The 25,204-nt window shown below is 54.9% G+C and overlaps 1 protein-coding gene across 5 annotated transcripts; it reads right to left on the bottom strand.

Moving 5' to 3' along the window:
• Positions 1-558: 558 nt before the first annotated feature.
• Positions 559-22,333, bottom strand: DAPK3 (death associated protein kinase 3). 5 transcript variants are annotated; one of them, XM_039466733.2, is made up of 10 exons: positions 22,250-22,333; positions 20,612-20,767; positions 10,551-10,911; positions 10,305-10,434; positions 9,913-9,961; positions 9,334-9,360; positions 5,836-5,988; positions 4,612-4,657; positions 3,636-4,180; positions 559-1,251 (listed from the first exon to the last, which is right to left on the bottom strand). In XM_039466733.2, the coding sequence occupies exons 2-9, from the start codon at positions 20,671-20,673 to the stop codon at positions 3,644-3,646; spliced, it is 1,365 nt and encodes a 454-aa protein (XP_039322667.1). In that variant the 5' UTR covers positions 20,674-20,767; positions 22,250-22,333; the 3' UTR covers positions 559-1,251; positions 3,636-3,643. The 5 variants fall into 5 exon arrangements, with proteins under 5 accessions (XP_039322667.1, XP_039322668.1, XP_039322665.1 ...); XM_039466734.2 differs by having other exon boundaries at positions 559-1,248; XM_039466731.2 differs by lacking the exon at positions 559-1,251 and having other exon boundaries at positions 2,968-4,180.
• Positions 22,334-25,204: the final 2,871 nt, after the last annotated feature.

The following is a 25,204-nucleotide window of genomic DNA, read 5'->3' as shown; positions in this document are numbered from 1 at the left end:
TCAGCCTCCCAAAGTACTGGGATTACAGGTGTGAGCCACCGAGCCTGATATATATTTTTTTTTTAGAGAGAGAGAAACAGGGTCTTACTCCAGGGTTTCATCATGTTGCTCTGGTTGGTCTTGAACTCCTGGCCTCCAGTGACCTCTCCTGCCTCCCAAAGTGCTGGGATGACAGGCATGAGCCAGTATACCCGGTCTTTATTTATTTATTGAGATAGGGTCTCACTCTGTTGCCCAGGTTGTAGTAGTGCAATCATGGCTCACTGTAGCCTCAACCTCCTGGGCTCAAGTGATCCTCCTACCTCAGCCTCCCTAGAGGCTGGGACCACAGGTATGGGCCGCCACATTCAGCTTATTTTCTAACTTTTTGTAGAGACAGGGGTCTCACTATGTTGCCCAGGCTTGTCTCAAACTCCTGCCTCCGTCTCCCAAAGCGCCGAGCCACCAAGTCCAGCCACATTCCTGGAACTTTCTCACCTTCCCAAACCGAAACTCCATCTCCTGAAACACTCTCCACCTACCTTCCCAGCCCCTGGCACCCCCATCCCGCTTTCTGTCTCTCTTAATCTGATGGCTCTCCTAGGAGTGGAATCATAGTGTGTGGGTTTTTTTTTTTTTTTTTTTTTTTGAGACAATCTCACTTTGTCCCCGAGGCTGGAGTGTAATGGTGCCATCTCAGGTCACCACAACCCCCACCTTCCAGATTCAAGTGAGTCTCATGCCTCAGCCTTCCGCGTGGCTCGGATTACAAGCATGCACAGGCACGCCTGGCTAATTTTGTATTTTAATCAAATTTTTAAATTATTTTAATAGAGACAGGGTTTCTCCATGTTGGTCAGGCTGGTCTCAAACTACCGACCTCAGGTGATTCACTCGCCTCGGCCTCCCAAAGTGCTGGGATTACAGGCATGAGCCACCATACTCGGCCAGTTTTGTGTTTATAGTAGAGATGGGGTTTCTCCATGTTGGTGAGGCTGGCCTCAAACGCCTGACCTCAGGTGATATGCCCTCCTCACCTTCCAAAGTGCTGGGATGACAGGCGTGAGCCACTGCGCCCTACGTGTTTGTCCTTTTGTGCCAGGCTTCTTTCACGGAGTGTGACATCCTCAAGCTGCATCTACGCTGTGGCCTGTGTCAGGATTCCTTTTCAGGCAGAGTCATGTTCCACTGCAGGAGGTACAGGTCATTTCTCCACTCATCTGGGGATGGGCGCCTGGGTTCCCTCCACCCTTTGGCTATTGAGTCGTGCTGCTGTGAACAGGGGTGGGCAAGCGTCTGTCTGAGCCCCAGGTACTTCAATCCCTCAGCTGCTCTGTCCACCCTTGGCCACCCAGCCGAGTGTCCTCCTGGACACCCCTGGCAGAGTCCAGCTGCAGAGACAGGGCACTGAACGGGTCAGCCTCCCTGGTGCCACCTAGTGGCTGTGTCCCCATAGGGTTCCTCTGCAGCCATGCTGCGGTTCCCAGTGGTTCTGTGGCAGGTGCCCCTCGGGAGTTTTTGTTTTTTTTTTTTTTTGAGACGAGTTTTGAGTTTTGCTCTTGTTATCTAGGTTGGAGGGCAGTGGCGCAATCTTGGCTCACTGCAACCTCCGCCTCCTGGATTCAAGCAATTATCCTGCCTCAGGCTCCCGATTCCAGGCATGGGATTACAGGCATGCGCCACCATACCCAGCTAATTTTTCTTATTTTCAGTAGACACGGGATTTCTCCATGTTGACCAGGCTGGTCTCGAACTCCTGACCTCAGGTGATAAGCCTGCCTTGGCCTCCTAAAGTGCAGGGATTACAGGCGTGAGCCACTGTGCCTGTCGACCCTTGGGAGTTCTAAGGCATCCATGCTGCCCACGGGGCCAGATGAGATGCGCGGAAAGAGGAAGACATGTCTGGTCCACTGTCTTAATATGCTTCTTGCTGGCATCACGAGATGCACTACGCATTTCTTTCTTTATGAGACAAAGCGTTGCTCTGTCACCCAAGCTGCAGTGTAGTGGCAGGATCACAATTCACTGCAGCCTCCACCTCCAGGGCTCAAGTGATCCTCCTGCCTCAGCCTCCTGAGTAGCTGGGACCACAGGCAGCCCCACCATGCCTAGCTCACATACAAGTCTTTGTGTGGATGTACATTTTCCTGCCTCTGTGAATGTACTAAAACCACTGAATTGTACACTTTAAAAAGAATATTTTAGGGTACGTGAATCATATCTCAATGAAAAAGATTAAAAGCTAAAAAAAAAATGGGCTGAGCACAGTGGCGCATGCCTATAATCCCAGCACTTTGGGAGGCCAAGGCGGGTGAATCACCTGAGGTTAGGAGTTCAAGATCAGCCTGACCCACATGGTGAAACCCCGACTCTACTAAAAATACAAAAATTAGCCAAGTGTGGTGGTGGGTGCCTGTAATCCCAGCTACTTGCGAGGCTGAGACAGGAGAATCCCTGGAACCCAGGAGGCGGATGTTGCTGTGAGCCAAGATCATCCAGCCTGGGCAGCAGAGCAAGACTACATCACAGAAGGAAAAAAAAAAAACCACCACCTCCTCCAGGGAGGATGGGCAGGATCGGGGCCCCTCTTCCTCTCTGAAACCTCATGTCAGACCCAGCAGCTTAGCTGAGCCGCTCCTGCTCCAAGGCCAGCTGCATGTGGCTCCAGGCAAGGCAGGGGCTCCCACGTGGGACGCGGCAGAATCCCGCAAGACGCAAGGGGACAGGAAACGCCTCTGATCCCCCTTAGCTGCCCGGAGCTCCCATCTCATTGCAATCAAAACACCCAGGGGCGGCTGAGACCAAGATCCAGCAACTCCCAAGACACCGTGTGGGTCTGCAAGGCCCCCAGGATTGTCCCCTTCTTCCAGAGGAGCACAGCAGCAGGCTGGGGACCCAGAGAGAAAGATGAGAGCCTCGGAGGGCACATGCCTGGTGACTAAGGGCTGGCTGTCCCCTGCCAAGGCCTGAAGCACAGAACACGCTGAGTATCAGGAAGCCAGGGTTTTATTTCTCTTGGCCGCAGAGGGCCACTCTTGCCTAGCTGTGCTCGAGTGTGAGAAAATGGGGCTCATGCAAGGGTCCGAGGCAACGGACCTCTGCACTCGGGGGACGGGCCTCGGCTGGGACGGCAGAAGACCCCACCAAGCCCTCTGCAGGTCCCAAAGCCTGGCACCACCCAGCAGCAGTTCCAGCTGGGTTCCAGCCCGCCATCCACCCTACCCTCCCCATCCCACAACCTCCTCCTGGGCTAGAGGCAGCAGCAGGTGGCACCCCTCCGAACTGCCTGAGAACCCTCCTCCCTCCTCCAGGCCTGGACCAGGGCTGCACTCGGGCCACTGCTGTCTCGGCAACACAGTGGCTGGTCCAGTCCTGGGTCCCAACCCTCACAGCACCCAAGGCCGTGCTGCCCGGTGTCACCGATGACACAGGCACAATGAGGAGGCCCAGTGTAGAAGCTGCACAGAGAAGCAACCCCGTCCCACACCCACCCCTGCCTGCGAACTTACAAACCTACGGGACAGCTGCTCCCACTCCACCTCCAGGCTGGGGGCACTGGGGAAGGGCTGGTACAGGGGCAACGGGTGGAGGAGCAGTGTCCACAGGAGGCGCCCCAACCCCAGGCTGAGCTCCAGCCATCCCAGGGCCCGGCCTACCCGTGTGCCTAGCGCAGCCCGCACTCCACGCCCTGCAGCTTCTCCTGCTCCAGGGCGCGCACCAGGTCCTGCACGAAGCGCATCTCGGAGGCCACCTGCTTGGCCAGCGCCTCGTAGCGGTTCTCCAGGCGGCTGAAGCGGCGCTTGAGGCCGCTGGTCCCCAGCAGCGCGCCCTTGGCCTCCTCCTGCGCCTGGCGCTTGAGCGCCTCGGTCTTGAGCAGCTCCTGCCGCAGCCGCCGCAGGTCCTGGCCCAGGCTGTCACTCTCCTCGCGGTACCAGGCTTCCTTCTCCTCGTAGATGGCGGCCAGCGCCTCCACGTCCTCGTGGCAGAGCCGCCGGCTGCGCTCCAGCTCACGCAAGCCCTCCTCGGCCGCCGCCACCTCTTCCAGCACCTTTGAGAAGCGCTCGAAGTTGGCGTAGCTGTTGTTGGGCGGCATGCTGGAGTGCGACTTGATGGTGTACTCCTTCAGCCGCGTGGTCTTCAGGCGCCGCCGCTCCGGCTTGCGGCCGCTGTCTTCCCCACGCACGTTGCGCCGCCGGATCGCCTGGGGGAGAGGGAGGCCTGAGCTGGGGGCCTGCGGTGACATCCAGCCCCGCCAGCCCCCATCTGCCAGTGTGAATTGAGGTTCAGGGGCAGCGGAGTCAGGGCCTCACGACAGAGACTCTCCGGCCCAACGTAAAGCCAAAAGTACTGACTGGAGAAAAGCCGGCCTAGGCATCTCCGGGGAGTCTGCTATGCTGGACACAGACCAGCCAAGGATGCCACCAGGTCTGTGGGGTGGCAACGTCCCACACTCAAGACCCGAACTCCGACACCTCCCAGTGCGAGGACCCCTGACACCCAGGCCCATTCCTCTGGGGACCCTCCCCAGCCACTGGGGGTGTCACAGCCACAATCCTTAAATGCTATAATGGCCACCAGGACCCTGGCGAGAAGGCCAAGGTGGGAAGTCCAGGGAACCTCTGCCCTCCTTACCTTAATCCAGGAATGTTCCAGGCTCTGGGCAATGGTCATTCTCCGCCTGGAAGGCCCCCGCCCCGGTTAGTTACACCTGAGCCATCCGTTCTGTCCTCCCACAGACAACTGACTCCCAGGACACCCAAAAGCCCTAAAGTCACCCCCCAGCCTCTGCTCAGTCAACCGCAGCAGCTGAAGAAGGGGACTGCAAGGAGCGCAGGGTTTTCTGGAGGGTGGTGAAGAGAGTTGAGACCTCAGGCTGCAGTCGCAAACCCAGGCGCCTGTGAGAGGGGCTGGCGGCTGGGGAGGCCCAGAGGGGCTGCGAGTGAGGACTCAGCACTGAGTGTTCACAGGAAAACAAGCCAGCTGGAATTTTACATGGATCCTGATTCTACACACTAGCAACTAATTACAAGTTTGTCAAAAACACAGCAAGCAACGTTGGGCGTGGTGGCTCATGCCTGTAATCCCAGCATTCTGGGAGGCCGAGGCAGACAGATCACCTGAGGTTAGGAGTTCAAGGCCAGCCAGGCCAACACAGTGAAACCCTGTCCCAACTAAAAAAAATGTAAAACTTAGCTGAGCATGGCAGGTGCCTGTAAGCCCAGCTACTCAGGAGGATGAGGTTTGAGAATTGCTTGAACCCAGGAGGCAGAGGTTGCAGTGAGCCTAGATGGCGCCACTGCACTTCAGCCTGGGCAAGAGAGCAAGACTCCGTCTCAAATTAAAAAAAAAAAAACCCAGCCGGGCGCGGTGGCTCAAGCCTGTAATCCCAGTACTTTGGGAGGCTGAGGCGGGTGGATCAAGAGGTCAAGAGATCAAGACCAACCTGGTCAACATGGTGAAACCCCGTCTCTACTAAAAATACAAAAAATTAGCTGGGCATGGTGGCACGTGCCTGTAATCCCAGCTACTCAGGAGGCTGAGGCAGGAGAATTGCCTGAACCCAGGAGGCGGAGGTTGTGGTGAGCCGAGATCGCGCCATTGCACTCCAGCCTGGGTAACAAGAGCGAAACTCCGTCTCAAAAAAAAAAAAAAAAAAAAAAAAAAAAAAAAAAAACCCAGCAAGGGCTAACTTCAGCCAGCACTTTGCGCTCTCCGGCCCAAGGGGGAAGCCATGCCTGATTTCCAGCCGCAAGAAGGTGGCGCTAGGAGGAGAGGTCTCTGGAGCCTCCACAGGTGGAAAGGGCCCCTGTCCCATGTCCCACGTCCTGCCCCACGCTCTTGCCTAGCCCCTCATACTTGGGATCTTTGACAAGCAGCCGTCGAATGAAGTCCTTGGCCAGCTCGCTGGTGTTGCTGAAGTATTCCTCATCAAAGTCGTAGTTCACAGCCGAGATGTTGGTGAGCGTCTCCTGCTTGGTCTCGCCCAGGAATGGGGATGCACCGCTCAGGCTGTGAAATGGGTGCGCTCAGTGGGGTCCTGGGCTCCCGCGACCACACCGCCTCCCCGGCTGCCCCCAACTCCATCCTGCCCAAAACAGGCAGAGCACAGAGGACAGGCCGATGGCAGGTAGCCAGGCCACTCACACTCCTGAGCCCCTAAAACCTTCCGGCAATGATCCCAGCCACCACCCAAGAGGCATTAAAAATCCACACTCGCCGGGCGCGGTGGCTCAAGCCTGTAATCCCAGCACTTTGGGAGGCCGAGGCGGGTGGATCACGAGGTCGAGAGATCGAGACCATCCTGGTCAACATGGTGAAACCCCGTCTCTACTAAAAATACAAAAAATTAGCTGGGCGTGGTGGCACGTGCCTGTAATCCCAGCTACTCAGGAGGCTGAGGCAGGATAATTGCCTGAACCCAGGAGGCGGAGGTTGCGGTGAGCCAAGATCGCGCCATTGCACTCCAGCCTGGGTAACAAGAGCAAAACTCCGTCTCAAAAAAAAAAAAAAAAAATCCACACCCAACATCCGTCACTGATGGCAGCATAAATGAACAGACAGAAGCCTCCTTGGAAACTCAAAGTATCCATGCAGACATAGAGCCTGAAAGCCCCCACAGCTCAGTAACACTGAGGGGAGGACGGTAACCACAGGGGAAGCCCCAGCCGACAACAGCTTAGCCAAAGGATCAAGGTCAAAGCCCGGTAGCAAGAGGCACCGACGGCGCCTGCCTCCTGACCTGATGCTTGGAGGCCATCCCTGGGCTACTGAGCAGAGACGCTGAAGCCCCATGTGATCATGAGAGCACATGGGACGAACATGCACTCAGGTACCTTCCACAAAACAACTGACCAGTGAGTGCTTATCAGAGAGTCAAGGTCACAAAGGACAAAGCCAGATGGAGGAAGAGCCTCAGACTAGACTTAGCTAAGGACCTGAGTGGCTAAATGCCATGTGGGCTCCTGGATAGGGCCGTGGACCTCAGAGAGGACCTGAGTGGAAAACCCGGGGGTGTCTGACCATGTCTGGCAATTTTGTTACTAGCGTAGCACCAAGGTTACATCTTGGTGTCCGTAACATTTGCGTTCATGAAAGATGTGAACTAGCTGGCTGCGGTGGCTCATGCCTGTGATCCCAGCACTTTGGGAGGCAGAGGCAGGCAGACCACAAGGTCAGGAGTTCGAGACCAGCCTGACCAACATGGTGAAAACCCCATCTCCACGGCCGGGCGCGGTGGCTCAAGCCTGTAATCCCAGCACTTTGGGAGGCCGAGGCGGGTGGATCACGAGGTCGAGAGATCGAGACCATCCTGGTCAACGTGGTGAAACCCCGTCTCTACTAAAAATACAAAAAATTAGCTGGGCATGGCGGCGCGTGCCTGTAGTCCCAGCTACTCAGGAGGCTGAGGCAGGAGAATTGCCTGAACCCAGGAGGCGGAGGTTGCGGTGAGCCGAGATCGTGCCATTGCACTCCAGCCTGGGTAACAAGAGCAACACTCTGTCTCAAAAAAAAAAAAAAAAAAAAGAAAACCCCATCTCTACTAAAAATTACTTGGGCATGGTGGCACACGCCTGTAATCCCAGCTACTCAGGAGGTGAGGCAGGAGAATCACTTAAACCCCGGGGGTGGAAGTTGCAGTGAGCTGACATGGCGCCACTGCACTCCAGCCTGGGTGACAGAGCGAGGCTCCATCTCAAAAAACGACGACAGACGTGAACTGAAAGAGGTTTGGAGAAGGTGCAGGGGGACTCTGTGCTGTTTCTGTTGCCCCTCTATAAGTCCGAAATTATCGGAACATTTATAAAAAAATACAGGCCAGGCATGGTGGCTCATGCCTGTAACCCTAGCACCTTGGGAGGCTGAGGCAGGCAGATCACAAGGTCAGGAGGTCAGGACCAGCCTGGCTAACATGGTGAAACCCCGTCTCTACTAAAAATATAAAAATTAACCGGGCGTGGTGGCATGCACCTGTAATCCCAGCTACTCAGGAGGCTGAGGCAAGAGAATCACTTGAACTCAGGAGGTGGAGGTTGCAGTGAGCCAAGATCGCGCCACTGCACTCCAGCCTGGGTGACAGAGTGAGACCCTGTCTCGAAAATATATATATATACACAAACCGTGTAAAAAGCCCATCTTCTTTGGGAGGCCGAGGCGGGTGGATCACGAGGTCAAGAGATCGAGACCATCCTGGTCAACATCGTGAAACCCCATCTCTACTAAAAATACAAAAAATTAGCTGGGCATGGTGGCGCGTGCCTGTAATCCCAGCCACTCAGGAGGCTGAGGCAGGAGAATTGCCTGAACCGAGGAGGCGGAGGTTGCGGTGAGCCAAGATCACGCCATTGCACTCCAGCCTGGGTAGCAAGAGCGAAACTCCGTCTCAAAAAAAAAAAAAAAAAAAAAAGCCCATCTCCAGCTCCTGAGGCCTCTGGGTCTGCTCATGCGCTATGGTAGGCTGGGCGCCCACCACTGTTCATTTCCTTGCTTGCTGAATGAGCTATGCCCATTCAGTATGCCTGGGCAAAGTAGTGAGACTCCACCTCTACAAACATTTAAAAATTACCCGGCGGGCGCAGTGGCTCACGCCTCTAATCCCAGCACTTTGAGAGGCCAAGGCAGGCAGATCACCTGAGGTCAGAAATTCAAAACCAGCTTTGACCAACATGGTGAAACCCTGTCTCTACTAAAAATACAAAAATTAGCTGGGCGTTGTGGGATCGCCTGTAATCCCAGCTACTAGGGAGACTGAGGCAAGAGAATCGCTTGAACCCAGGAGGCGGAGGTTGCAGTGAGCTGAAATCATGCCATTGCACTCCAGCCTAGGAAACAAGAATGAAACTCTGTCTCAAAAAAAAAAACAACAACAACAAACCAAAATCCGCCGAGCATGGTGGCATGCGCGTGCAGGAGGTGGAAGCTGCAGTGAGCTAGGACTGTACCACTGCACTCCAGCTTTGGCAATAGAGCAAATATAATAAACAAACAAAATAATAAACAATGGCAGGCACATGTGTGGTCCAGGGAGCGAAGTCAAAACCTAGCCTGCGGTCGGGTCCCCTCCTCGCACTTTGGGAGGAGGCTGGACTCCCTAGCAGCCACAGGAAGGGACAGGGGCACACACACACCCCTGTCCCAGGGCCTGCTCAGCCGCTCTGTGTCCTGCCTTCAGAACTCTCCGGAAGCCTCTGTGACAGCAGCCCCACAGAATCACTCATCTATTCACCCAGTCTCCACTGAGTACCCAAGATGGGTCACAGCCAGGCTGGGGACCCCTGGCATCTGCAAGAAACACACGGAGCCCAGGACTCACACCAGCTGCTCTGTGCAGCTAAGCGGTCCCCGCCAGGTACTCACAGGATGTAGGTGATGACTCCAATGCTCCTGGGGAGACAAGAGGCAAAGGTCAGCACCGTGCGGGGCCACCCACCCTTCCAAGGACCATGGTGTTCCAAAGGGGTGAGTGGCTGGGGAGATCAGCCCTGGCTACAAGCACCTTTGGTCACAGCCACCTGCCCAAGTTCAGACCAGGCAGGGGTGCGGACAGAGCAGAGGGCACCATGGTCATAGATGGACAAATGGGCCAAGCAACCCAGGCAGCTACCTACACCGGGTGACCCTGCGTGGGGCGTCGGGTGGCCTCTGGCGGCTGGCAGGCTCTCCCATGAAGGGTGACACTGTGATTGCTTAGGGTCTGCGGCCACTGTGTCATGGTCAAGCACTCATCTGTTTTTAACAGCCGTTTGAAAACGTGAACACCGTTCTCAACCCACAGGCTAGACCTGGGCCTCGGGCAGGAGCCCACCAACCACTGTTCTAGGGCAACAGTCCCCCCGCACCCCAGCAACAGCAAGGCCCCACTTTGTCTCCAGCTGCGGCAGCCGCCTGCGAACCAGGATAGCAGGGAGGCCTGGGTGGAGGGAACACCGCACTCACCACATGTCCGCCTCCAGGCCCAGCGGCTCGTAGTTTACAATCTCTGGGGCTGTGGAACAGGGAGATGTGGGTAAGGCGCTGAGGACACGCCGGCAAAGGAAGAGGATCAGGACACAGGTCTCCAGGCTCAGGAAACAGACATGGGGTCAAGACTCTCTCTCGCATATCATAGCCCCTGGGGGCATGAATTCCGCAGGGCTGGCTCTCTGGGCCTGACAGGTGGGACAGGTGGGCAGGGACGCACCAAACGGAGGCTGACCTCCCGCAATGCTGGGCCCGAGAGGGGCAGCCGCAGGGCCGTGGACACAGACTGGGCACGACCTGCCCCATGCCCAGCAGGCAGCCCCAGACGACCCCCGCCAAGCCAGGGCCGCCCCCGGGCAGGGCCTCACCCACAAACTCCGGGGTGCCAAAGATGTTCTTGAACTCGCTCCCCGCCTCGATCTTGTGCGCGATGCCAAAGTCGATGAGCTTGATGCGCGGGTTGGGCACGTTCTTGTCCAGCAGCATGATGTTTTCTGGCTGGGGCAGGAGGGGTGAGCAGCACGCACAGGCCCCGGTCTCACCCCACACTCAGGAGGTGCCCTCCAGGCTCCCCCTGCCGGCCCACACTGGCCACACCGGCCCACGGGGCTCACCTTCAGGTCAAAGTGCGCGATGCGCTTGGAGTGCAGGTAGTGGACGCCATCCAGGATCTGCTTGAGGAACTGGGTGGCCTCGTCCTCCGTCAGCGACTCCTTCTCCGCCAGGAAGTCGAAGAGCTCCCCACCGGAGACCAGCTCCAGGATGAGGACCACGTCCGTCTTGTTCTCGAAGATGTCGTGCAGGGTGATGATGTTGGGGTGCCGGATCTCCCGCAGGATGTTCACCTCCCGCTCGATCTCCTCCCGGCTCACCCCACGCCGGCTGGACGACAGGCGGCGCTTCTTGATGAACTTGGCCGCGTACTCCTTGCCCGTGCCTTTCTGCCGGCACTTCCGCACGATCGCAAACTGGCCGCTGGAGGAGGGGAGGGAGGTGAGGGGGTGGCTGGCTCCCCATCTCGGCCTCCTGCTCCTTTGGGCGCAGCCCTGCACCGGCCACATGGGAGGAGGACATGAGCGTGCCGCTGGGGGAGTGCGGCCTCCTCAGAGAGCAGCTCCCCAGCACCCAGCATTCCCACCCTCCCAGGGCTATGCCCAGCACGTGTGCGGAGGCGAGGGCAGAGCCACACATGACACCATGCGTTGGAAAGTGAAAACATGAAGAGTTCAACGCGTATCAAGAGGAAACTGAGGGGGCCAGGCGTGGTGGCTCACACCTACACCTGTAATCCCAGCACTTTGGGAGGCCGAGGCAGGCAGATCACTTGAGGTCAGGAGTTTGAGACCACCCTGGCCAACACGGTGAAACCATGTCTCTACCAAAAATACAAAAAATTAGCTGCGCATGGTGGCAGGTGCCCGAAATCCCAGCTACTCGGGAGGCTGAGGCAGGAGAATTGCCTGAACCCAGGAGGCGGAGGTTGCAGTGAGATGAGATTGAGCTACTGCACTCCAGCCTGAGCAACACAGCAAGACTCTGTCTCAAAAAAATAAATAAATAAATTTAAAATATAAAGAGGGGGGCAGGGTGTGGTGGCTCACGCCTGTAATCCAAGCACTTTGGAGGCCAAGGCAGGCAGATCACCTGAGGTTGGGAGTTCAAGACCAGCCTGACCAACATGGTGAAACCCCATCTTTAAAAAAAATAAAATAAAATAAGAGGGAACTGAGCCAGGTGCAGTGGCTCACATCTGTAATCCTAGCACTTTGGGAGGCTGAGGAGGGAGGATTGCTTGAGCCCAGGAGTTTAAGACCAACCTGGGTAACACAGTAAGACCCCATCTCTACAGAAAAGAAATATTAAAACATGAGCAAGGTGGCCAGGCATGGTGGCTCATGCCTATAATCCCAGCACTTTGGGAGGCTGAGGTGGGTGGATCACTTGAGGTCAGGAGTTCGAGACCACTCTAGCCAACATGGTGAAACCTAGTCTCTATGAAAAACACAAAAATCAGCCAGGCGTGGTCACAGGTGCCTGTAGTCTCAGCTACTGGGGAGGCTGAGGTAGGAGAATGGCTTGAACCTGGGAAACAGAGGTTGCAGTGAGCACAGCTTGTACCACTGCACTACAGCCCGGGCAACACAGTGAGACTCTGTCTCAAAAAAAAAAAAAAAAAAAGAGCAAGGTGTGGAGTGGTGCATACCTGCAGTCCCAGCTGCTTGGCAGACTGAGGCAGCAGAATCACTTTCACTTACACCCAGGAATTCAAGGCTAGTGAGCTGTGATCGCACCACTGTACTCTGGGTTGGGCAATAGAGACCTTGCCTCTTTAAAAAAGAAAAAAAAAGGCCGGGCGCAGTGGCTCAAGCCTGTAATCCCAGCACTTTGGGAGGCCGAGGCGGGTGGATCACGAGGTTGAGAAATCGAGACCATCCTGGTCAACATGGTGAAACCCGGTTGAAATCAGTAAGTGGGAGCTGGGAGATGTGATGCCAGATCCAGGGGAATTGTACCCAGTCACAACAAAGAAGAGACCGGCTCTTCACGCGTGGACAAGCGGAGACCTGCATGACGCCACCCACCCAGTGCAGCGGAGAACACAGTCTTTCACTTAGAAAGGTTGGGAGGCTACACAGCAGCCTGTCCGCAGCAGGCCTCCGGGAGTGGGGTTCAGGGCGTGTGCGCAGAAGGAGGGTTTTGCTTTTTTTTTTTTTTTTTTTGAGACAGAGTGTCGCTCTTGTTACCCAGGCTGGAGTGCAATGGCGCGATCTCGGCTCACCGCAACCTCCGCCTCCTGGGTTCAGGCAATTCTCCTGCCTCAGCCTCCTGAGTAGCTGGGATTACAGGTATGCGCCACCATGCCCAGCTAATTTTTTGTATTTTTAGTAGAGACGGGGTTTCACCACGTTGACCAGGATGGCCTCGATCTCTCGACCTCGTGATCCACCCGCCTCGGCCTCCCAAAGTGCTGGGATTACAGGCTTGAGCCACCGCGCCCGGCCAGGTTTTGCTTTTAATGGGTACAATTCCATCCTGACTCAACTAGTCACAGCGAAATTCATTTTACCATTTTTGTAACCCTACGCCACTGACTTCAAAGAGCTCCGGAGTCAGCGGACAGAGAATGAGAGGCGCATGTTCACCAGATGAGACCAGACTTGAGGACGTGGGCCTGGCGCCGCCCGCGCCGTCATCAGAAATGGTGTGGAAACACCCTGGCCCCTCAGAAGCTTCAACGGAGTTTCCACATAACCCACAATTCCACTCCCATACCTCCCGGAGGGAAACGCGCACACACATACCCAGGCAGTCACTTCCACAGGGACACTCACAGCAGCCCTGCCACAGCGGCCGCAGATGGAAACGGCTCCGATGCCCACCAATGGAAGAGCGGCCAACACAGCGTGTCCTGTCACACACCAGAGCCTGACCCATCCGCAAACAGGAACAAGCTCTGACAGAGGCCACAGCTCCTTAGAACCTCAAGGACGTCATGCCAGACACAAACGGCCCAAGCTCTTCAATCCTGCTCCAGGTGCGAGGTCATGGGCACGGGCTGGGCGTGGGCCAGTCCTTGTAACGTGTGCTCACTGCCACCTCACCAAGACCCACGTCGGGGTATGCTGGTAACAAACCCCCGTGGCAGGCCACCAGGAACACAAAGGTGTTAGAGGCACGGACACTTGAGGGGGGCAAGGGGTGGTGTCAAATGATTACTGAGAGTAGGGTAGACCAAACACACCAACGGCTTCAGGGCATCATCTGTATGCTAGCCCCTGGGACTGGCCACAAAGGTGCCTTCAAAAGCGAAAGGGGCTCAGCAGTGGGGATGAGGCCAGGATCTGGAGACAGGAGCACATCCCGGGGGATCCGGGCCCGTGATCTCACAGCGTCCTCAAAAGGTGAATGTCAGAGACTGGAAGAGGCTGCGCTGTGGCTGTGAAGTGGGAGAAAGGGGTCCCTGAGAGCCAAGCAGGTGCCTCTCGATGCTGGGAGGGGCGGACCTCCTGCATGGGCCAGCCCTGTAGGTCCACCACAGACTCGGAACCCGCGACAGAAGGCACGGTCATGCAGGGCACTCACTTGGGACTTGCTCCTGCAGTTGCAGGAGCCTCGTGCTGGCTGACAGCCCAGGGCAGAGGGCGGAGGAAAGAGGAGGAGACCGGTCAGCGTGGCGGGAGAAATCACAGAGAAAGGACACAAATCTTCTTGAAAGGTGGGGAGGTTTTGCAAAGCTTTGGGGGAGAAGCAACTGAAGGCAGAGGGCAAGGAGTAGGTGTAAGGCAGTGCAGGGGAATTTATCTAAACGGGGTTTGTTTATGATCGTCCAGGGGCTGCAGACTGCCTTAATGCTGGAACATTAAGGTTAATTGACCACAGACTGTGCTGACTGCACGCTTTCGGCATTATCTGTACTAAATTATCTAGCTGTTCGGGGCTGCTCTCTCTCCTTCAACCACTAGTGCCAGCAGCCCCCAGCTGCTCTGTCACTGCACACCTGTGTCTGAGCACTGCTTTCATCTGTAGCTCGGTCAGGGTCTACAGGACGGACACGGCAGCAAAGCAAGGTGGCGGAACTGATCAGACTTGGCTCACCGGCCTGGCCGGCGTGAAACTCAATGTCCCCAGCATAGGTTCTGCTCCCAGCTGCTGCCGTCTTTGCTATGACGCTCCCTGCACCTGGACTTCCTTCCTGCTTCCCCTCTGTCTGCACCCACCAAGTGGTCACAGCAACCAAAACCCAGTGTTTCCCACATGCCAAGAACGCTGCAGAAATCCCTGGATGTGCCGCTTCCTTTTATTTATTTATTTATTTTTGAGACGGAGTCTTGCTCTGTCACCCAGGCTGGAGCACCATGGTGCAATGTCGGCTCACTGCAACTTCCGCCTCCCAGGTTCAAGCGATTCTCCTGCCTCAGCCTCCCAGGTAACTGGGATTACAGGTGCGTGCCATCACACCGAGCTAATTTTTTTGTATTTTTAGTAGAGACAGGTTTCACCGTGTTAGCCAGGATTGCCTCAATCTCCCGACCTCATGATCCGCCCGTCTCAGTCTCCCAAAGTGCTGAGATTACAGGTGTGAGCCACCACGCCAGGTCCACTGCTTCCTTTTTTTTTTTTTTTTTTTTTTTTTTTATGAGACAGAGTCTCACTCTGTTACCCAGGCTGGAGTGCAGTGGCAGGATCTTAGCTCACTGCAACCTCTGCCTCCTGAGTTCAAATGATTCTCCTGCCTCAGCCTCCTGAGTAGCTAGGCATGTACCACCAAGCCTGGCTAATTTTTTTTATTTTTAGTGGAGATAGGGTTTCGCCATGTTGGCCAGACTGGTCTCAAACTCCTGACCTCAAGTAATTTGCCCACCTCGGCCTTCTAAAGTGCTGGAATTACAGGCAGAAGCCCCATGCCCGGCCGGGCTGCCTCCTTTTTAAACATGCAGATTTTATCCCTCTAGCATTATTCCAAGCTGAACTAACAAATAAAAAGGAGGCTGGGCACAGAGGCTTGTGCCTGCAACCCCGACACTTTCGGAGGCTGAGATGGGAGGATCACTTGAGGCCAGGAGTTCGAGTCCAGCCTGGGCAACACAGTGAGACCTCAACTCTACAGAAGTTAACTATCCAGGCAAGATGGCACATTCCTGTAATCCCAGCTACTCAGGGACTGAGGCAGGAGGATCCGTTGAGCCTGGGAGGCTGAGGCTGCAGTGAGCTGTACTCCAGCCTCAGAGACAGAGTGAGACCCTCTCTCCCAACAACAGTGAAAGACTCAGCTGGGCACGGGGGTTCCAGGCTGTCTTAGAGCACCAGGCTGTCATTTCCATTCATCTCCAACTTGACCCCACAAGGCAGTTGTGTCTGTCTCTGTTGCTCAGGCTGGAGTGCAGGGGTTCAATCATGGCTCACAGCAGTCTCGACCTCCTGGGTTCGGGCAATCCTTCTGCCTCAGCCTCTCAGGCAGCTGGGATAACAGGCACATGCCACGACACCAAGTTAATTTTTAAATTTTTATTTTGTATGGACAAGGTCTCACTATGTTACCCACGCTAGTCTCGAACTCCTGGGCTCAAGCCATCCCTCCCGAGTAGGTGGGACTACAGGCACATGCTACCACACCTAATTTATTTATTTTTATTTTATTTTATTTTATTTTTTTTTGAGACGGAGTTTCGCTCTTGTTACCCAGGCTGGAGTGCAATGGCACGATCTCGGCTCACCGCAACCTCCGCCTCCTGGGTTCAGGCAATTCTCCTGCCTCAGCCTCCTGAGTAGCTGGGATTACAGGCACACACCACCATGCCCAGCTACTTTTTTGTATTTTTAGTAGAGACGGGGTTTCACCATGTTGACCAGGATGGTCTCGATCTCTTGACCTTGTGATCCACCCGCCTCGGCCTCCCAAAGTGCTGGGATTACAGGCGTGAGCCACCGCGCCCGGCCTATTTTTATTTTATTTTTTTAGAGATGGGGTTCTCCATGTTGGTCAGGCTGGTCTCGAATCCCTGACCTCAGGTGATCCGCCTGCCTCAGCCTCCCAAAGTGCGCGGATTACAGGCGTGAGCCACCGTGCCCGGCTTTTTAAATTTTTTTGTAGAGACAGGGTCTTGCTGTGTTGCCCAGGCTGGTTTGGAACTCCTGGCCTCAAGAGATCCTCCCACCTCCACCTCCCCGCATGATGGGATTACAGGTGGAGCCACTGCACCTAGCCACTACCCGCATTTTAAACAAACTGAGGCTGAGAAAAGGAAAGCATCTAGCCTGAGGTAATGCAGCCCATCAGCAGTGGGGGTGGGGGGGGATTCAAACCTTCAAACCAGGTGCTGCAGGCTCCAGAGCCCATGTGCTCTAACAGGAGGTGCGCACCTGGTGGGGGGCACTGGGTTCCTGCCTGCCCAGCTCCTGGCTCAGGCCTGTCTCCTGCTAACAGACCCAGACTCAGCCTCCCAAAGTGCTGGGATTATAGGCGTGAGCCTGGGCTATGTTTCCTAAATCATGAATTTGTTTGTTTGAGAGATGGCATCTACCTATGTTGCACCCGGAGTAGCCTTCACCGCTCACTCTCAGCCTGTGGGACTCAGTGGCCCAGGAAAGGGGTGGGAGAGGACATGATTGGACCTGGGCAAGGAGAAAAACCACGCCTTCCAGCCCAAAGAGACTAGTCCAGTCCCACACAGCTCTGAACGCCTGCTGGGAAGACAGCGTGTCTCTGTTTGTCTCTGTCTGTCTCTGTCTCTCTCTCTCTCTCTCTCTCTCCAGGACTTGGCTTTGGGCTGGTGGCAGGGGGCACCATGGGCCCCCTGGTCTAACAGACCAGGTCAGGAGAGGGGCGCGACCAGGCGCTGCGGATGGCACGGTAGCCCTGGCACTCACTCTGCCAGGGTGCAGCCTTCATGCTGGGGTGGACCTCGGCCCCAGGGACACAGGGCATGGCACACCAGCATGCAGCCACACCTGCAGGCACTGCACATCCCAGTTCTGTAAACCACGCCTTTCCCTGTTCTGCTATTGCCAATGGAGTTTCAGTTTCTGCCACTGAGTCCTACAACACCAGAACAAAGCAGCACACCTCCAGACAGCTCCTGGGCTCGCTGGCCACAGGCAGACTTGCTCCTGAGAGGCCAGGCCACGCAGCATAGTCTCAGTTCCTCTCTGGGGCGTGAAAGGTGCCTGACCTCCCTCACCAGGAGAGAAACTCCCGGAGAGCCAAGCCCACCCACTCCCTTCTCTGAAACTTCCCCAGCCTAGTGCAGGTGGGTGCACAGCAGGCCCTCCATGATGATCTCAGGTGTCACTCTCAAGCCACTTCCTAAGGGCCTGCCATGACCCAGATATGACACAAGCGTGGCCTACACACCCATAATTTCTTTTTTTTTTTTTTTTTGAGACGGAGTTTCGCTCTTGTTACCCAGGCTGGAGTGCAATGGCGCGATCTCGGCTCACCGCAACCTCTGCCTCCTCGGTTCAGGCAATTCTCCTGCCTCAGCCTCCTGAGTAGCTGGGATTACAGGCACACACCGCCATGCCCGGCTAATTTTTTGTATTTTTAGTAGAGACGGGGTTTCACCATGTTGACCAGGATGGTCTCGATCTCTTGACCTCGTGATCCACTCACCTCAGCCTCCCAAAGTGCTGGGATTACAGGCTTGAGCCACCGCGCCCGGCCCGCCTATATTTTTTAAATTATGAACTTGTTTGTTTGAGAGATGGGCTCTACCTATGCTGCCCAGGCTAGTCTTGAAGTCCTGGGCTCAAGCGCTCCTCCCACCTCGGCCTCCCAAAGCGCTGGCATGAGCCACCATGCCCGGCACTGCCTGGTTCTCTTTAAGAGTAGCATCCTAGCCGGGCACGGTGGCTCAAGCCTGTAATCCCAGCACTTTGGGAGGCCGAGGCGGGTGGATCACGAGGTCAAGAGATCGAGACCATCCTGGTCAACATGGTGAAACCCCGTCTCTACTAAAAATACAAAAAATTAGCTGGGCATCGTAGTGCATGCCTGTAATCCCAGCTACTCAGGAGGCTGAGGCAGGAGAACTGCCTGAACCCAGGAGGCAGAGGTTGCAGTGAGCCGAGATTGTGCCATTGCACTCCAGCCTGGGTAACAAGAGCGAAACTCTGTCTCAAAAAAAAAAAAAAAAAGCGTAGCATCCTATTCCACCCCATACAGTGGTTTGAGAAGGGCCATTTAAGAGGCTGTTGTTCCCAGCAGGGTGCAGTGGCTCAACTCTGTGATTCCAGCACCCTGAGAGGCCAAGGCAGGCTGATCACCTGGGGTCAGGAGTTCGAGACCAGCCTGGCCAATATGGAGAAACCCCATCTATACTAAAAATACAAAAATAAGCTGGGTGTGGTGGTAAATGCCTGTAATCCCAGCTACTCAGGAGGCTGAGGCTGGAGAATCCTTGGGATCCAGGAAGCCGAGGCTGCAGTAAGCAGAGATCATACCACTGCATTCCAGTCTGGGCGACAGAATGAGATCGTGTCAAGAAAAAAAAAAAAAAAAAGCTGTTGTTCTGGTGCACATTGTTCTAGCAACTACCCCCCAAGTCTTTCCATTCATGATGTATGCACGTTTTTCCCATGAATTGACTCCTACAGGTGAAATCAGCAGGTTAAAAGAAATAATCAATCTGGCTGAATTTTGCTGACCGTTGCCAAATGCAGGTAGTCCTAATACATTTTCAACACTGAATCGGAGAGGCCTGTGTGGGAGGAGGGGCGGGCCTCCTCCACCGCTAAAGGAGGAAATTCCAGTAAGAGGACCTCAGGATCCTGAAAGAGCCTGCAGCACTCTCCCGGGCCTGAAGCAGGGCTCAATCATTTACATTCCCTTCTGATGACATCACGGGGCGGCTCCAGGGAGGCTGGCCCGCAGCAAACTCACCAAATAAGGCTGGAGGCTCTACAAAAGGAGGCAGGGCCTAGTGGAGCCTGGCTGGCCTGGAAGGGGTGGGGTCCCAGGGGAACCTCCAAGGCCCAGGCAGGCAGGAAATCAGCTGCCGCCCTGGAAGAGGAAACCTCTGCTTTTTCCCACAAGAAGGTGAAACAATCGACTGAGGTGTGGGCCCCTGGGAGACACTGCCCCTCCTCCCCCCACCTTAAACATGCAAGAGCTGGGAAAAAACAAAAGTGTCTCCCACAAAAGATTAACACAGGGAGAATTTTTTTTTTTTTTTTAATAAATGAGGTTTTACTCTATGGTCCCAGCTGCAGTGTGCAGTGGCACTATCACAGCTTACTGCAGCCTCCAACTCCTGGGCTCAAGAGATCCTCTCATCTCAGCCTCCCTAGCAGCTGGAACTACATGGATAGGCTACCACACCTGGCTAATTTTTTTTTTTTTTAAGATGGGGTTTCTCCATGATGGCCAGGCTGGTCTTGAACTCCTGACCTCAGGTGATCCACCCACCTCGGCCTCCCAAAGTGCTAGGATTACAGGCATGAGCCACCGTGCCCGGCCGGCTAATTTTTTTTTTCATCTTTATTTTTTGTAGAGATGGAGTCTTGCTATGTTACCCAGGCAGAAGACAGATCTTTTTTTTTTTTTTTTTTTTTTTTTTTGAGACGAAGTCTTGCTCTGTCACCCAGGCTGGAGCATAGTGGCACAATGTCGGCTCACTGCAACCTCCACTCCCAGTTTCAAGCAATTCTTCTGTCTCAGCCTCCGGAGTAGCTGGGATTACAGGTGCATGCCACCACGAGGGGCTACTTTTTGTGTGTGTATATATATATATATATATATATATATATTTTTTTTTTTAGTAGAGATTGGGCTTTACCATGTTGTCCAGGATGGTCTCGATCTCTTGACCTCATGATCCAAGGCCCGCCTCAACCTCCCAAAGTGCTGGGATTACAGGCGTGAGCCACTGCACCCGGCCAACAGATCTTTTAATAACAAAAACAGCTGGCATCTACAGTTCTGGTGCCTCATGCCAGGCATGGTATTGGCTGCTGTCATGGCTCAATTATTTTCCTCCCCACAATAAACTACACAGAGGATTCCTAAGCAGGAATTCACAGCCGGGCTGTCTGACTCCAAGACCCAAATTCACTCCACCAGCACATGATACTGACTCACTCCTCCTTGGGATACAGCATAAAGGACCGGAAAGGAGAGTTACCATTCAGAAAATCCCACAGCGCCTCTCTCCTATCCCTGGAGCCCAGCCCAGCTCACCTGCCCAGCTCCTCCCCCATCTCATAGTGGTCCTCCACGTCCTCCTGCCGGAACGTGGACATGGTGGCTGGTCTGCCTTCCAGCAGCTTCCACTCCAGGGAAAGTGCAGTCACCGCAGCCTGGGGACAGGACCTCAGGAGTCCCCTAACGATGACCCTGGAGGAGACAGGGAAAGAGAAAGGAGGAAATGAGACATCACCCACATCTCCTAGATAAATGGACAGAGCTGCCCACCAAACAAAAGCCTCCCACCTCTCCACTCTGTAGCTCCAAACTCCTCACAGAGGGGCAGCATTTAGTGGGCTGGGTCCTGTCATGTCACCTCTTTTGGAGCTCCAAGGCCTAAAAGGTCGGTAACAGCCCAAATGGACCACCTTCACCCAGCAGAACTCCCTCCAGACACATGACTCTGATTTTCCCGAGGCTGCCTGCGTTCTTTCTTTGCCTCTCCCTCCTAGACTTCTGCCAACCTGCTCAGCCGAGGTCCCCCAGCATTCCTGCAAGTTCCCCAGGCTCTCAACCCCAAATCCCAGGGCTCCCTTACTCCCTGGTCAGTGTCTTATCGAAGTTCTCAAGTCCACTTCTTTTGTTGTTGCTGCTGCTGTTTTGGAGGAGTCTCGCTCTGTCGCCCAGGCTGGAGTGCAGTGGCACGATCTCGGCTCACTGCAACCTCCGCCTCCCGGGTTCAAGCGATTCTCCCACCTCGGCGTCCCAAAGTGCTGCGATTCCGGTCAAAGTTCCCAAATTAAGTTACCACCTTAACCCCTCCTTGTCCCTGCCCTCAGCAGGTCTCTTAAGACCCTTATCGGGCCGGGCGCGGTGGCTCAAGCCTGTAATCCCAGCACTTTGGGAGGCCGAGGCGGGTGGATCACAAGGTCGAGAGATCGAGACCATCCTGGTCAACATGGTGAAACCCCGTCTCTACTAAAAATAGAAAAAATTAGCTGGGCATGGTGGCACGTGCCTGTAATCCCAGCTACTCAGGAGGCTGAGGCAGGAGAATTGCCTGAACCCAGGAGGCGGAGGTTGCGGTGAGCCGAGATCGCGCCATTGCACTCCAGCCTGGGTAACAAGAGCAAAACTCCGTCTCAAAAAAAAAAAAAAAAAAAAAAAAAAAAAAAGACCCTTATCAATAAAACGCCCCCGCCCCCATCATCTCTCACTCCCTCCAAATCTGAATTTTCCAAAAACGACGCCTTCCACGCTCCTGCAAGCTCCACCTTTGCCTCCCCACTTGGCCGACCTCCACCGTCCTCGAAAGATTAACGTCTTCCTCCCCGTCCCACGTATCAAATTCCCCCAACCGCAGTCTCTCCCACCCTCAAAAACCGGCGTCCAAAGAGGCCCCATCTGAGTCTCCACCGTCTTCCGCCCCCCTCTCGCCCGCAATCTCCGCGCAAGTCTGTCCGCAGAATCCCTCCCAAGGCCTTCCCTCCCTAAGGCTTCGCTCCAGCATCGCGGGGGCCGCCACACCCCTCGGCAGGCCCGGACGAGCCCCTTCTCCGTTTCGACCACGCAGACTGGTCCCCAAACCTACTGGCCCCTCAGGGTGTCTCCCTCCCCCGTTCTCCGCGGGCCGCCGGAGCACCGTCCCGGTCCCACCCAGCCCTCGAGCCTCCGTCCAAGCCCGTTCCTCACCCTTGTCAGCCACAGGCCCGGCCCCGCCGCGCTGGCCACTGCCGCCTCCTCCTGCGGCCCTGCCGCCCCTGCCGCCGCGACGCGCCTGCGCCGGCGTCACCGTACCCGCCAGCGCCCGCCTCTGGGAAGCGGACCCCGCCGCCTATTGGCCAGTCCGCCCGCCGCTCGTGCCGCCGCTCGTGGCGCACCTCGATGCCCCACCCCCATCTGCCTTTTCGGCCCCCGCACCCGGATGCGGCTTCGCCATTGGCTTAGCGACCGAAGTCCCCTGACTTGATTGGCTGTAGTGGACGCTGGTCAAGCGGACGGAAAAAAAGGCCGACTTCCGGACTCCCCGCCCGCCTCTCCTCTGACCCTGGTGCTGAAGCTGCGAGAAGCATGGCTGAAGCTCTGCCTCCTCCCGCTTCCTGCCTTTCCGGAGCGCCAGATGCGAGAATGGATGGCTCACCTGCGGCTGAGGGCGCATGGCAGCTCTTGGGGTGGACCCTGGGACTGCTTTAATCCCTACGTAGCAGTTTCATCTTCTGAAAACTGTTACCCCCATTCTAAATACTTAAAATGCAAATAAGGTCATTCCAGGGTTGTCATTCACAGGGTCCTGTTCGTCTCAAAATTGAGGATAAAACAGCGAGCACTTGACTGAGACTTAGTATGTGCTAACTGACAACACTGGGAGCTAACATGTATTATTTTCCCCCATTCTACAGGTGAAAAAACTAAGACTCAGAAACAGTAAGTAACCCACCCACGGTCACTTAAGCTAGCAAAGGGCAGAGCTGAGATTCACGGCCAGGTAGGCATAAACCCAAAGCCAATGTTCAACCACCACAGATCAGACTGCCACCATCAGACACAAGACCCTACATATTTTTATTTATTTTGAGACGGAGTCTGGAGCGTAGTGGGGCGACCTTGGCTCACTGCGGCCGAAACCTCCTGGGCTCAGGTGATCCTCCACCTCAGCCTCCGCAGTAGCTGGCATTACAGGCATGTGCCACCACGCCTGCCTGATTTTTTAATTTTTTTAAATTTTTGGTGGGGGGGGGTCTCACTATGTTGCCCAGGCTGGTCCTGAACTCCTGGCCTCAAGTGATCCACCCACCACCGCCTCCCAAAGTGCTGGGATTACAGAGCCACCGTGTCCGACCCTGGATGACATCTTCACAGATCTTGCTGTAAATCCACATGCCCTCCTCATTGACCACCACTCAAGTAATGTGATCAGTGAATCACTCTGCTCCATCTGCACAGCAAACCCAGGGCATGCTCCTGGGCATCCCCTTGCCAAGTGAACCTTCACCCCGACTGTTACCATGTCCACGTAACTGAGCTTAAAATAGCATAAATCCATGAAGTGTAACTCATCAGTAATAAGAGTTATGGCCGGCGCAGTGGCTCACGCTTGTAATCCCAGCACTTTGGAAGTTCAAGGCAGGCCAGTCATAAGGTCAGGAGATCGAGACCATCCTGGCCAATATGGTGAAACCCCTCCTCTACTAAAATACAAAAAATTAGCCAGGCTAAAATCACTGCACTCCAACTGGGCGACAGAGCAAGACTCCATGTCAGAGATGAATAAATAAGAATTATTACTTCTCTTAAAAGTTCAACATTTTGGGAAGACAGTAATCCCAGCATTTTAGGAGGCTGAGGTGGAAGGATCACCTGTGCACTAGAGGTCAAGGCTACCCAACCCAGATACTAAATGCATTTTTTATTTATTTTTAACATTTCAACATACAATGGGTTGGCCAGGCATGGTGGCTCATGCCTGTAATCCCAACACTTTGGGAGATCAAGGCAGGCAGATCACTTGAGGTCATGGGTTTGAGATCAGCCTGAACAACATGGAGAAACCCCATTTCTACTAAAAATACAAAAATTAAGGCTGGGCGCGATGGCTCACACCTGTGTGCCGAGGTGGGTGGATCACAAGGTCAAGAGATCGAGACCATCCTGGTCAACATGGTGAAACCCCGTCTCTACTAAAAATACGAAAAAAATTAGCTGGGCATGGTGGCGCGTGCCTGTAATCCCAGCTACTCAGGAGGTTGAGGCAGGAGAATTGCCTGAACCCAGGAGGCGGAGGTTGCAGTGAGCCGAGATCGTGCCATTGCACTCCAGCCTGGGTAACAAGAGTGAAACTCCGTCTCAAGAAAAAAAACAAAAAACAAAAACTAGCCTGGCGTGGTGGCAGGCATCTGTAATCCCAGCTACTTGGGAGGCTGAGGAAGGACAATCGCTTGAACCAAGGAGGTAGAGGTTGCAGTGAGCCAAGATTGTGCCTGGCGACAGTGAAACACTGCCCACCCCTGCCAAAAAAGAACAATAGGCTGGACACAGTACCTCATGCCTGTAATCCCAATACTTTGGGAGGCCAAGGTGGGCAGATCACCTGAGGTCAGGAGTTTGGGACCAGCCTGGCCAACATGGTGAAACTCTGTCCTCCACTAAAAATACAAAAATCAACCGGGCATGATGGTGGGTGTCTGTAATCTCAGCTACTCGGGAGGCTGAAGCAAGAGAATCACTTGAACACAGGAGGTGGAGGTCAAAGTGAGCCAAGATCAAAAAATTGCACTCCAGCTTGGGAGACTAAAGACTCGTGTCAAAATAGCCAGGTGCAGCGGCTGACGCCTGCAATCCCAGCACTTTCAGAGGTGAAGGCGGGCAGATCACAAGATCGAGAGATCAAGACCATCCTGACCAACATGGTGAAACCCCATCTCTAGTTAACAATACAAAAATCAGCTGGGCGTGGTGTTGCGCACCTGTACTCCCAGCTACTTGGGAGACTGAGGCAGGAGAATTGCTTGATCTCAGAGGCAGAGGTTGCAGTGAGCCAAGATCCTGCCACTGCACTGCAGCCTGGCAACAAGCATTTGAGACTCTGTCTCAAAAAACACACACACATACAATGGATTTCCCAGGATGCGACCTCATTGTCAGCTGAGA

The sequence above is a fragment of the Saimiri boliviensis genome, chromosome 14, assembly GCF_048565385.1.
Source record: "Saimiri boliviensis isolate mSaiBol1 chromosome 14, mSaiBol1.pri, whole genome shotgun sequence".
Taxonomy (NCBI): Eukaryota; Metazoa; Chordata; class Mammalia; order Primates; family Cebidae; genus Saimiri; species Saimiri boliviensis.
This window is presented reverse-complemented; position numbering and strand designations above follow the sequence as displayed.

Bases quoted from the DNA above. Each gene is read 5' to 3' on its own strand.
- DAPK3 (XM_039466733.2), bottom strand. From the start codon at position 20,673: ATGTCCACGTTCCGGCAGGAGGACGTGGAGGACCACTATGAGATGGGG. The intron at 9,962-10,304 runs GTGAGGCCCTGC...CCTGTTCCACAG, and splicing joins TGGCACCCCGGAGTTTGTGG to CCCCAGAGATTGTAAACTAC. The intron at 5,989-9,333 runs GTGAGTACCTGG...CCCATTTCACAG, and splicing joins GGAGTCATCACCTACATCCT to CCTGAGCGGTGCATCCCCAT.